Consider the following 14,212-nt stretch of genomic DNA (forward strand, 5'->3'; position numbering starts at 1 on the left):
TGACTAGTCTGAATAATTCCAGCAGGCTTTGGGCTGTAGTATAGTCTCTAGTTGCCTGGTACCTGGCCCTGGGATGATTTAGGGCAAGGGAAATTGTGAGAGATAAGGAGGTGGTTAGGGCTATAGACTTGAGATTGGTTAGTTAGCCTATGAAAGATGTGCTACTATCAAGCCAAGCGCTTTGCTATCTCTAGGATCTGGCTAGCCCGGGGAGGGAAATTCTCTCCCTGGCCAGCAAGCTTTTTTTTTTTTTTATTTAACATCTTTATTGGGGTATAATTGCTTTACAATGGTGTGTTAGTTTCTGCTTTATAACAAAGTGAATCAGTTATACATGTTGAAACATCCTAAAATATAGGGGAAAAAAACAGTTAATACAAGTGGAAGAAAAAACATTTCTTTGATTTAGCCATTGTAAAACTGTTTGACTTTTAAACTATGTACTACCTAACTAGGATAAAATAAAATTATACTGTATATACTCTAGGACGTTAATTTGCTAGAGCTTACAAAGTAGATCTAGGTTAAAAATAAAAACATACACACCAAAAAATAAAAAGGAATAGCAAGTGGATTTAACCTAGTTTAATTGTTCTGGAAAGCTGTTGGGTAAGTGATATTAAACCAAAACTCATATCAAAGAATGAATAGTAGAGGATTTCTGTTCTGGCCGTGCTGGAGCAGCTGATATTAGATTTATTCTTCTCTTCTAAACAACCCTAAAACTAGTAAAATATTTTTTGGTATTTGACAATGGGAATTTGGAGGGCTGCAATCCTTAAGAGAAGGGAAGCACAAGAGGTGAGCTCCACGTTTACAATAGCTTTCTGTCTGGCAGCAAATCTGGCACAGAGACGTGAAACCCAAGCAGAAAGTAACAGTCTTTCTGGGTGGAGGAAGCAGAGGCTGAGCAGAGGAAACAGATGAGTTTTGGGCTGCTAAGGTGCCTGGAATTTGTAAAGCAGGGTATTAGAGAGGAGGGAGCAGCAGATAAGGAGCGCTAGAAATCTGTGTAGGTTTTCCACTCAGGTTCTTGGCTGGATCCTAAAGTGTGCACGTGCAAGGGGAGTTTGTAGGAGAAATTACAGAGAACAAGTGCTGGAGAGCTGAGAGCTGAATAGAGATTTCAGAAGTCACAAATTCAGAGTCATTGGAGTCTGATGCAGCTAAAGTGGAGAGAACTTGTTGAACATGCTCAGTATTCAGTTGAGATCCCAGAAAGGCCAGGTCTTAGGAATAGGATCATGTCCTAAGGGTAAGGGTTAAACCTACTAGGACTAAGGACAAAAAGTGAAACAGACCTATCCTCAAACTTTTTTATAGAATCAAGATGATCTTCCAGTAGTTGATTGCCTTCCAGAAAAGAACTCAGTAGTTCTTAGAGGAAGATATAAAAACCCAGAGTCTCGGGCTTCCCTGGTGGCATAGTGGTTGAGAGTCCACCTGCCAGTGCGGGGGACCCGGGTTCATGCCCTGGTCCGGGAGGATCCCACATGCCGCGGAGCGGCTAGGCTCGTGAGCCATGGCCGCTGAGCCTGCGCATATTGAGCCTGTGCTCCACAACGGGAGAGGCCACAACAGTGAGAGGCCCGCGTACCACAAAAACAAAAACAAAAACAAAAAAAACCCAGAGTCTCTATTACATATCCTTCACAATGCCCATCATATAATAAAAAATTGCTATTCATGGGGAAATAAAAACAGACAATAGGGGTAAACCCACAGGTGACCCAAATGTTTGAATCTGCAGACTGGAACGTTATAACTATCATAAATGTGTCAAAGTGGAAAAGGAGGACAAAATGGATGATCACAATGGGAATTTTGAAGAGAATGGAAACTAAAAAGAACCAAATGGAGATTCTAGATATGAAAAATATAATATTGACATGAAAAATTCATTTGAAATGTTTCAAAGCATTCTGAACAGAACAGAAGGATCTGTTAACTGAAAGACAAGTCAATAGAAATCATTCAAATTGGGGCTTAGAGAGAAAAAAGATTGAAAAATGGAAGAGACCAGTGGGCAATATCACTCAGTTTATAGATGTGTAATTACATTCCAGAAGGAAAGAAGAGGAAGTATTTAGAATATTTAATATTTTAGAATTTTCTCTGCCAAACATTTTCCAAAGTTGATGAGAGACATCAATCTATAGATTCAAGAAACTCAGTGAACCTCAAGCAAAATAAGTACAAAGATGATCACACCAAAATACATCATAGTCAAACTGCTAAAAATAAAAAGAAAATCTTAAAGGTAGCCAGAGGGAAAAAACACATGACATTCAAGTGAACAACAGTAAGAATAACAGCATACTTCCCATCAGAAACAGTGGAGGTCAGGGACTACCCTGGTGGTCCAGTGGTTAAGAATCTGCCTTCCAATGCAGGGGACGTGGGTTTGATCCCAGGTTGGGTGACTAAGATCCCACGTGCCATGGGGCAACTAAGTCTGTGTGCCACAACTACTGAGCCCACGTGCACTAGAGCCCATGTGCTGCAACAAAGAGCCCGTGTACCACAACAAAAGATCCCACATGCCGCAACAAAGATCCCGTCTGGACAGAGAACAGACTCCCTCAGGTGACCTACACACAGAGGTGGGGCAAAATCCAAAGCTGAACCCCAGGAGCTGTGCAAACAAAGAAGAGAAAGGGCAATTTCTCCCAGCAGCCTCAGGAGCAGCGGATTAAATCTCCGGAATCAACTTGATATACCCTGCATCTGTGGAACACCTGAATAGACAACGAATCATCCCAAATTGAGGGGGTGGACTTTGGGAGCATCTATAGACTCGGGGTTTGCTTTCTGCATCTAATTTGTTTCTGGTTTTATGTTTATCTTAGTTTAGTATTTAGAGCTTATTATAATTGGTAGATTTGTTTATTGATTTGGTTGCTCTCTTCCTTTTTATAAAATATAGATGTATATTTTTTCCTTTTTCTCTTTTTGTGAGTGTGTGAATACTTCTTTGTGTGATTTTGTCTATATACCTTTGCTTTTACCATTTGTCCTAGGGTTCTGTCTTTCCTTTTGTTTTGTTTTTTAGTATAGTTTTTAGCACTTGTTGTCATTGATGGATTTGTTTATTGGTTTGGTTGCTCTCTTTATTTCTTTCTGTTTTTTATTACTTTTTAATTTTTTTACTTTTATTTTAATAACTTTTTGTTTATTTATTTTTCTTTTTTCTTTCTTTCTATTTTTTTCTCCCTTTTCTTCTGAGCTGTGTGGCTGACAGGGTCTTGGTGCTCTGGCCAGATGTCAGGCCTGAGCCTCTGAAGTGGGAGAGCTGAGTCCAGAACATTGGACCACCAGAGACCTCCCGGCCCCACGTAATATCAAATGGCGAAAGCTCTGCCAGAGATCTACATCTCAACACTAATACCCAGCTCCACTCAACAACCAGCAAGCTACAGTGCTGGACACCCCATACCAAACAACTAGCAAGACAAGAACACAACACCACCCATTGGCAGAGAGGCTGCCTAAAATCATAAGTTCCAGACACCCCAAAGCACACCACCAGACATGGTTCTGCCCACCAGAAAGACAAGATCCAGCCTCATCCACCAGAACACAGGCACTAGTCCCCTCCACCAGGAAGCCTACACAACCCACTGAACCAACCTTACCCACTGGGAGCAGATGCCAAAAACAACAGGAACTACAAACCTGCAGCCTGGGAAAAGGAGATCCCAAATGCAGTAAGTTAAGCAAAATGAGAAGACAGAGAAATACACAACAGATGAAGGAGCAAGGTAAAAACCCACCAGACTAAATAAATGAAGAGGAAATAGGCAGTCTACCTGAAAAAGAATTCAGAGTATTGATAGTAAAGATGATCCAAAATCTTGGAAATAGAATGGAGAAAATACAAGAAACGTTTAACAAGGACCTAGAAGAACTAAAGAGCAAACAAACAGTGATGAATACGATAAATGAAATTAAAAATTCTCTAGAAGGAATCAATAGCAGAATAACTGAGGCAGAAGAACATATAAGTGACCTGGAAGATAAAATAGTGGAAATATATATAACTATCGCAGAGCAGAATAAAGAAAAAAGAATGAAAAGAATTGAGGACAGTCTCAGAGACTTCTGGGACAACATTAAACACACAAACATTCGAATTATAGGGTTCTCAGAAGAAGAGAAAAAGAAAGGGTCTGAGAAAATACTTGAAGAGATTATAGTTGAAAACTTCCCTAATATGGGAAAGGAAATAGTCAATCAAGTCCAGGAAGCACAGAGAGTCCCATACAGGATAAATCCAAGGAGAAACATGCCAGGACACATATTAATCAAACTATCAAAAATTAAATACAAAGAAAAAATATTAAAAGCAGCAAGGAAAAAGCAACAAATAACATACAAGGAATCCCCATAAGGTTAACAGCTGATTTCTCAGCAGAAACTCTGTAAGCCAGAAAGGTGTGGCAGGACATTTTTAAAGTGATGAAAGGGAAAAACCTACAACCAAGATTACGCTACCCAACAAGGACCTCCATCAGATTTGATGGAGAAATTAAAACCTTTACAGACAAGCAAAAACTAAGAGAATTCAGCACCACGAAACCAGCTTTACAACAAATGCTAAAGGAACTGCTCTAGGCAGGAAACACAGGAGAAGGAAATGACCTACAATAACAAACCCAAAACAATTAAGAACATGGTAATAGGAGCATACATATCGATAATTACCTTAAGTGTAAACGGATTAAAAGCTCCCACCAAAAGACCAAAAGACTGGCTGAATGGATACAAAAACATGACCCATATATATGCTGCCTACAAGAGACCCACTTCAGACCTAGCGACACTTACAGACTGAAAGTGAGGGGATGGAAAAAGATATTCCATGCAAATGGAAATCAAAAGAAAGCTGGAGTAGCAATTCTCATATCAGACAAAATAGACTTTAAAATAAAGACTGTTACAAGAGACAAGGACTCTACGTAATGATCAAGGGATCAATCCAAGAAGAAGATATAACCATTGTAAATATTTATGCACCCAACATAAGAGTACCTCAATACATAAGGCAAGTGCTAACAGCCATAAAAGGGGAAATCAACAGTAACACAATAATAGTAGGGGACTTTAACACCCCACTTTCACCAATGGACAGATCATTGGTGAAAGTGATCAATGAAGGAAACATTGGTATGCATTTGGTATGCTCATTTTCCTTGGAAAATTATTCGTGGACCTTTTTTGAGGTCTAGGGTGAAAGTAGCACTTCTAAGGAATACTCGTGTTTGCTTCTAAGGCATACCAAATATTTAAAGAAGAATTAATAGCAGTCTTTCTCAAACTCTTCCAAAAAATAAAAGAGAAGGGAGCACATCCAAACTCATGTTACAAGGCCAGCATCACTGTGATACCAAAACCAGACAAGGACACTACAAGAAAATTCCAGGCTAATATCCCTGATGAACATGGATGCAAAAATCCTCAACAAATGATTCGCAGACCAAATTCAGCAATACATTAAAAGAATCATACATGTTACATTAATATGATTAAGTAGGATTTTCTCCAGGGATGCAGGGGTAGTGCAACATCTGCAAATCAGTCTATATTATACACCACATTAATAAAAAGGATAAAAATTACATGATCATCTCAATAGATGCAGTCAAAATTCAACATCCATTCATGACAAAACTCTCAAAAAAGTGGGTAAAAAGGGAATGTACCTCAACATAATGAAGGCCATATATGAAAAACCCACAGCTAATATTATACTCAATGGTGAAAAACTGAAAGCTTTTCCTCTAAGATTAGGAACAAAACAAGGCTGCCCACTCTTGCCACTTTATTCAACATGATAATGGAAGTCTTAGCTGGAGCAGTTAGGAAGGAAAAATGAAAGGCATCCAGATTAGAAAGGAAGAAGAAAAACTGTCTCTATTTGCAGATGACATCTTATATATAGAAAAATCTAGACTCCACACACACAAAAAAACCTGTTAGAACTAATAAATTCAGTAAAATTGCAGGATACAAAATCAATGTACAAAACCAGTTGCATTTCTATACACTAATAACAAACTGTCAGAAAAATTAAGTCTCATTTACAATTGCATCAAAAAGAATAAAATACCTAGGGATAAATTTAATCAAGGGGGTGAAAGGCCTGTACACTGAAAACTATAAGACTTTGATAAAAGAATTTGAAGAAGACACAAATGGCTAGGTATTCCATGCTTATGGATTGGAAGAATTAATGCTGTTAAAATGTTCATACTACCTGAAGCAATGCAATCTCTATCAAAATTCCAATGGCACTTTTTACAGAGATAGGAGAACAATCCTAAATTTTGTTGTAACCACAGAAGACCCCAAATAACCAAAGCAATCTCGAGAAAGATTAAAGCTAGAGGCGTCACACTTCTGATTTCAAACTATATTACAAAACTATAGTAATCAATATGCTATTGGCATAAAAAAAGACACGTAGCTCAAAGGAACAGAATAGAGAGCCCCAAAATAAACCCACATATATATGGTCAATTAATTTATGATAAAGGAGCCAAGAATATACAATGGGGAAAGGGCAGTTTCTTCAGTAAATGGTGTTGGGGAAACTGGACCACTATCTTATACCATACATAAAAAGAAACAAAATAGATTAAAAAGTTGAACATAAGACCTGAAACCATAAAATTTCTTGAAGAAAACATAGGCGGTAATTCCTTGACATTGGTCTTAGCAATGATTTTTCTTGGATTTGACCCCAAAAGCAAAAAATAAACAAGTGGGACTACATTAAACTAAAAAGCTTTTGTACGGCTGAGGAAGCGATCAACAAAATGAAAATGTAACCTACAGAATGCAGTAAAATATTTGCAAATCATATATCTGATAAGAGGTTAATGTCCAAAATATATAAAGTACTACAACTCAGTAGAAAAAAAAACCCCAAACAATCCAATTAAAAAATGGGTAGAGGATCTGAATAGACATTCTTCCAAAGAAAACATACAAATGGCTAACAGGTCCATGAAAAGGTACTCAACATCAGTAATCATCAGAGAAATGCAAATCAAAACCACAGTGAGATATCACCCCACACCTGGTAAAATGTTGGTGAGGATGTGGAGAAGAGGGAACACTTGTGTACTGTTGGTAGGAATGTAAATTGTTGCAGCCACTGTGGAAAAAAATATGGAGTTTCCTCAAAAAATTAAAACTAGAACTACCAGATGATCTAGCAATTCCTCCTCTGGGTATTTATCCAAAGAAAATGAAATCATGGTCTCAAAAAGGTATCTGCACCCTCATGTTCATCGCAGCATTTACAATAGCCAAGACGTGGAAACAACCTAAGTGTCCATCCACAGTGAATGGATTAGAAAAATGTGGTATATATACATAATGAAATCTTACTCAGCCATAAAAAAGAAAAAACCCTGCCATTTGCAACAATGTGGTTGGATTTGGGCATTATGCTAAGTGAAATAAGTCAGACAGAGAAAGAAAAATATGGTATGATCATTTATATGGACAATCTAAGAAAATAAAATGAGGAAATTCCCTGGCAGTCCAGGGGTTAGGACTCCGTGCTTTCACTGCTGAGGACACGGGTTCAATCCCTGGTCAGGGAACTAAGATCCTGCAAGCCGTGTGGTGCAGCCAAAAAAAAAAAAGAAGAAGGAAAAAAAATGAACTCATAGTTAAAGAGAACAAATAGATTGGTGGTTGCCAGAGGTGGGGTTTGGGGGTGGGTGAAATGGATGAAGGTGGTCAAAATGTGCAAACTTCCAGTTATAAGATAAATAGATAAATAAGTCCTTGAGATCTAATGTACAGCAAGGTGACTGTAGTTAACAATAATGTATTATATATTTGAAAGTTGCTAAGAGAGTAGATCTTAAAAGTTCTCATCACAAGAAAATAATTGTAACTGTGTGATGATGGATATTACCTAAACTTACAGTGATAATCATTTTATAATTTATACAAATACCAAATCATTATGTTGTACAGCTAAAAGTAATACAATGTGATATGTCAATAATATCTCAATTAAAAAATGTTTTTAAGGGCACCTAGAATATTAGGGTGGGGAGGCATGAGATTTATTTCAAATTAGCAAAAGAGTATATGAACTTTAAAGGTCTTGTAATAGTGGTATTGTGTTACAAAGCTCAAGGTTGGAAGAGAGTTTCAAGCTGAGACAATGATATACACTTTATCAAAAAGTAAAAGAAAAAAGAAAAGGATGTTGGATGTCTTTTGGTATTAAATGTTTGGATTACCTAGATTATTTGGGTTGGATATTGGTTACTGGACTACCTTTGATAATGTAGTTTCAGTAGAGTATTTAGGCTAAACTTTTGAATAGAGTTAAGAAGAGAGTGTATAGGCAATGGGTGTTTCCAAAAAATGGGTGTTTCAAAAAGTGTATTTTATGGATGTATTTGTTCAGAAATTATGTCTGAAATTCAGACTGAAAATTTAATGCTTCTTTTCATATGTATTTTGTATCAAGGTTCCTCGACGTCAAGATGATGAGAAGAATAATATTTACTTAGAACTAATGCAACATGACAGTACAAAATATCTTCTCTTATTAGGGAGTGTTCAGGTACATCTTTATGAAGTAATTCAGGTACGTATCAAAATTTTTTTCACCTTGGTATCACATTGTCCAGTTGGTGTTTGTTGTTAAGATTTATCTGTACCTGATGGACTCCTTTTGCTTATTATCTGTGTTATGTGCTTAGTAAACTCATGTGCTTAGTAAACAATATCTTCCTCTGGCTCAAAAAAAAAGTTAGTTTGTAACAGCATAATGTTTTTTTAAAATTTTTATTGCAGTATAATTGCCTTACAATATCGTGTTAGTTTCTACCGTACAGCAAAGTGAATCAGCAATACGTATACATAGATCCATTCTTTTTTGTACTTCCCTTCCATTTAGGTCACCACAGAGCACTGAGTAGAGTTCCCTGTGCTATACAGTAGGCTCTCACCAGTTATCTATTTTATACATAGTATCAATAGTGTATGTATGTCAGTCCCAATCTCCCAACTCATCCCATCCCCTACCCATTTTCCCCTTGGTATCCATACGTTTGTTCTCTGTGTTTTTAAAAATTTATTTTCTGGAAGGGCAATGATACAACCTAACAACATAAAAGACTAAGCATGCTTATTTGTTTGTTTCATTTTGTTTTCTGAGATGTTTCTAAACGAGACACAAACCACAAACTCTCTTAATTGTGAGTGCCAGTTTCACTTCAGTTCTTTTATCTTTAGCTGGGCTGCTTGCAGTCTGCCCTGTGCATGTGTCATTTAGGAGTCAGCCAAAGTTTTAGGCAGAGTTTATACACAGATTCTGTGGTTCCTTCTCTCTCGCTGTCTACTGCCGCCTGCCCTTTCCTCCAAGAAAAGATAATGATTCTTCTGAACTTTGTATTTAATATTTTCTTGCTCTTTTCATAGTTTTACTACTTAATATAAGTTACAAAAAGTTGTATCTTTTGTGTTTCTAAACATATTATGTTTCTAAGATTAATACACTTAATTTCATTAGCTAGTATTCATTTTTTCACTGCTGTATACGTTCCATGTGAGAGTATTCCCCAGTTTATTTATCTATAATTTTTTTTTTTTTTTTTGCTGTACACGGGCTTCTCACTGTTGTGGCCTCTCCCGTTGCGGAGCACAGGCTCCGGACACGCAGGCTCAGCGGCCATGGCTCACGGGCCCAGCCGCTCCGCGGCATGTGGGATCTTCCAGGACCGGGGCACGAACCCGCGTCCCCTGCATCGGCAGGCGGACTCTCAACCACTGCGCCACCAGGGAAGCCCTATCTATAACTTTTTAATGGATATTTTGATTGTTTTCAGTTTTTTACTATTGTGCACATTGCTGCAGTGAATTTTTTTGAACATATCTTCCAGTGCGTATCTGCAGAAAGTCTCTACATTATGATGAATTGCCCTCTATGAATCTCTATGAAGAATTGCTACATCGTAGGTAAAGAGACCATGTTATTTATTGATCAGAGTTATCAGAGAAAGAAATTTTGGTTGTTTATGGATTTCCCCCCAAAGCCTTATGATTTTAGCTGTGGTGTGCTGCCTCTGTGGATTATCTGTCAGAATTCTTCTGCAGGCACTTCTACCTTAATTAAATATCACATCATTTTCCTTATTAGAATTTCTCAGTTACCCCCTTTTGGTCAAAACGCAGATCCCAGAAGTACAAAGTTTACCATGAGGACTTTGGTCTTATTATTATTTTTTTTAATGCACTTTTATTGGCTTGGTGTTGGCTTGGGCTGATAGTTCTATAATAATATTTAAGCATCTGGACATCAGACAATAGAGGAAGATAAGAACTATGAGACAAATGTTTTGCATTTAGTTTGTATCCAGCCCTATTCAAACTAGGCCTAATGGGAGAATAAGTCCCATGGATGAGTTTGGCCCACCTTAAATAGCCAAGTGACCTTTTTTTAAACTTTTATTTTGAGATAATTATAGATTCACATGCAGCTGAAAGAAATAACACAGCATGATCCTATGTACTCATTTTCCCCCTGCTGGTAACATCTTTCAAAACTATGGTAAGTATCACAACCAAACTACAGAACGTTTCCATCTATGCAAGGATCCCTGATGTTGCCCTTTTATAGCTACACCCACTTCCTTCCTGCCCTTACCCTTCCTTAACAATTGGTTACCACCAGTCTGTTCTTCATTTCTGTAATTTTCTCAATGTAACCTTTTAGGATTGGCGTGTTTTCAGTTAGCATGATTCTCTGGAGAATCATACAGATTACTGCATGTATCCATAGTTCATTCCTTTCTGTTGTTGAGTAGTACTTCATGGTGTGAATGTACCACAATTTGTTTAAATATTCGCCCATTGGAGGACATCTGGGCTGTTTCCAGTTTCTGGTGGTTATGAATAAGTTACTATATTCACAGGTTTTTGCGTGAATATAGTGTTCGCTTCTCAGATAAATTTCTGGGTCATAAGGTAGTTTGTGTGTACCGTTTTTAAAGAAGCTGCCAAACTGGTTTCCGTAGTGGCTGTGCCATTGTACATTCCCACCAGAAATGTATGAATGATCCAGTTTCTCAGCATCCTCATCAGCATTTGGTAGTGTCACTATTCTTTATTTTAGCCATTCTGATGGCTGTGTAGTGTTATTGTGGTATTAATTTGCAGTTCCCTAACAGCTAGTAATGTTGAACATCTTTTTAGGAGGGCCTTTTTTTTCTCCTGGTTTTACTGAGATGTGATTTACATGCAGCACTGTACAAGTTTAAGGTGTTCAGCATAATGATTTGGCTTACATACCTGATGAAATGATTACCACAATAAGTTTAATGAATATCCATCATCTCCTATAGACAAAACACTAAAGAAATAGAGAAAAAAAATTTTTATGATGAGCAGAACTCTTAGGATTTACTCCCTTAATAACTTTCATGTATAACATGCCATGGTGTTCATTGTTTTTATCATGTTGTACACTACATCTCTAGTACTTATTTATCTTGTAACTAGAAGTTTGTACCCTTTGACTGCCTTCATAAATTAAAAGGCCTTTTACAATTTATGATGCTAGTCAGCAAATTTATGCTTATCTCTTTGGTCTCTAAAGCTTGAGCTGTATCATTTGCTATTTGGGTCACATGCAGGGATAGATTATAGACCACTTGATTATAGAACTACTAGCCATGGTAGAAATCCTCATGCAGATTGGTAAAATCTAGTGCTTGGTTGAGTTGGAAAGACCTGATGATAAGACCCAAACTACAGATCATGTTTGGAAGCATGGGAGGGCCATCTGATTGTACAACAATTATCTCACTTGTATACTTGGAAAGTACACGTGTATTGTTTATGATTACCAATTGGTATCAATTGCTTTCTGAATATAATTGGCCTGATTTTGGAGGCCAAAGATGCTGAATTGAATTAAATAAATCACATAATAGGTTTTGCATAACTTTATTAAAAAAAAAAGTTATTGGGGCTTCCCTGATAGTGCAGTGGTTTAAGAATCCACCTGCCAATGCAGGGGACACGGGTTAGAGCCCTGGTCCGGGAAGATCCCACATGCCACAGAGCAGCTAAACCCGTGCTCCACAACTACTGAGTCTGCGTGCCACAACTACTGAAGCCCATGCGCCTAGAGCCCGTGCTCCGCAACAAGAGAAGCCACCGCAATGAGAAGCCCACACACCGCAACTAAGAGTAGCCCCCACTCACTGCAACTAGGGAAAGCCCACGCGCAGCAACGAAGACCCAATGCAGCCAAAAAAAGAAAAAAGTAATTGGTCTGTACTTGTATCATTAACCCCTTGTTCCTTCATATCCCTGATACATTTTGGATTTCTTTGAGGCTCTGGGAGAAACCAGAAACATCAGCTAATTGTTAAGGTCTGGGGTCCAGTTAAGGCATATAAGTATATTGGAGTTTATAATATTTCTATATTGATTATAGAAGGGAATGTAATGTTAATTTTGGAATGAATTGCAGTACCATTTGTGTTCATTGGTTAGGCTATATGATCCATACCAGATGAGCCTAAGACTAGGTGATAAATTCAACAATTAGAAAGATTGATAGCTACTGTAATTATTTGAGAAAGGTGATAGAAAATTCAAAGGTGTGGAAGATTGTTAGAGTAATGCCCCCTAAAGAATCATGCCTCCAGGTATCTATATCTTTGACTAGTCTACAGTGCTCCCCACCCCGACTACTGCGTTTAGCCATGTAACTTGCTTTGGACGGAGCAGAATCAAATTCAGGACAGGGAACCAAGTAGCTCATTGTCACACATTGAAACTCATCAGTGGAGCTGGGTGAAGGCAAGCCTAAAACTCAGTGGATTTGGATGAGTTAGATCCACATTCAGGATGAACATTTAATTGGCTCTAATGAAGACTCAATTGGGTAGATCTCAGTGGGACCTTCAGAAATAATTCAAAGACATTTACAGTAGTTAAAAGTACGAATAAAAGTTTACTTATATATGAGGGAGATGAATAAGTAGGTTGAGTTTTCCATCAAAAGCAGAGACACCATTTTTAAGAGAGAAGAGAAGAAAAAGGCAGTCTTGGAAGAGTAAGATGTTTCTCCACTCCCCACTTTGGGAAAAGGGAAGCTTTAAAAAGCAAGAAGCTATAAAGAGCATGTTGACAGGATCATTAAGGAAATCAATTTCAATTACTTATGAATTTTCTGAGAAATCTTGTGACTTTATATGAAGAATATATATGATATGCTAATTTTGTGTGATGTCTGTCATTGTACCACCACCTGTTACTTTCCTCATTATAATGCCTCACCAGGAACTGAGAGGACAGGTGTTAAATAGCTTCTTGTGGATTGCTATGTTTTGGGAGTACAGAGGACATGTAGACCAGGTGCCAAAGTTTTCACTAAATGAGAATTAGTGACCAGAATGTCTGAAAGACATTCCAGAGAGCATGAGCCTTAAAAGAGGAAAACTTTTTATCTGTGTAATAAGATAATAAATAATAAGATCTGGAAGCAATAGAAGAGAGTATGGAGGATGCTACCCCCCCACCTAACCTTGAGATATGTGGGCCTTCACTTGAGGAGTCTATAATGGAAGCGGCATCCTTAGTGATGAGGCAGGTCTGAGCTAAAGAAAGCTGGAAATGTTTAGTGGAGCAGTTAAAGATGGAAGGTTGCTTGTCAACCGTGGAATGGGGGTTCCATGAGCCACAGTGGAAAATGCTGGAAAGAAAGAGAACCATTGAATGTTGGATTAGATGGGAGGACTCATAGCACAGCAGAGATGATCAGAGATGGTGACCAAGGATACCAAATGTTTTCCTGGTTAAAAAGATCCCAACAGTCCCCAAGAGATGAGAGAAGCACTCAGTTCTGTCATGAGTCAGCCTATCATGTAGATTCATGTTTAACCCCTCAAAAGGAGTGCAGACCTGGCAGTTCCTCTAAGTATAAGCAGCAGGAACATTTTTCTTTAAAACATAAATGTAAATATTAACATTTATTTCTGGTACAACCTGGAATTTTTATTTTCTTCCAAACATTCATTATTTTGGTATTTTAGCTATTAAATTTATATGTGCATTAAACATCATTACCTGATTTTTAAAAATTTATGAAATGATTTAGATAATATACAAGGGACTATATCAGTGCTTCTATGTTTAAGAATTTTATTGTTTGTTACTTTTTCTA

At 37.7% G+C, this 14,212-nt stretch overlaps 1 protein-coding gene across 1 annotated transcript in view; it reads left to right on the forward strand.

Annotated features, from left to right (window-relative positions):
* Window positions 1-14,212, forward strand: part of C2CD6 (C2 calcium dependent domain containing 6) — a 146,773-nt gene that overhangs the window by 26,875 nt on the left and 105,686 nt on the right. Inside the window, 1 exon segment of the mRNA XM_060302051.1 lies at window positions 8,501-8,620. Coding sequence (XP_060158034.1) covers window positions 8,501-8,620 — 120 coding nt within the window.

This window comes from Globicephala melas, chromosome 7, assembly GCF_963455315.2.
Source record: "Globicephala melas chromosome 7, mGloMel1.2, whole genome shotgun sequence".
Classification (NCBI taxonomy): domain Eukaryota; kingdom Metazoa; phylum Chordata; class Mammalia; order Artiodactyla; family Delphinidae; genus Globicephala; species Globicephala melas.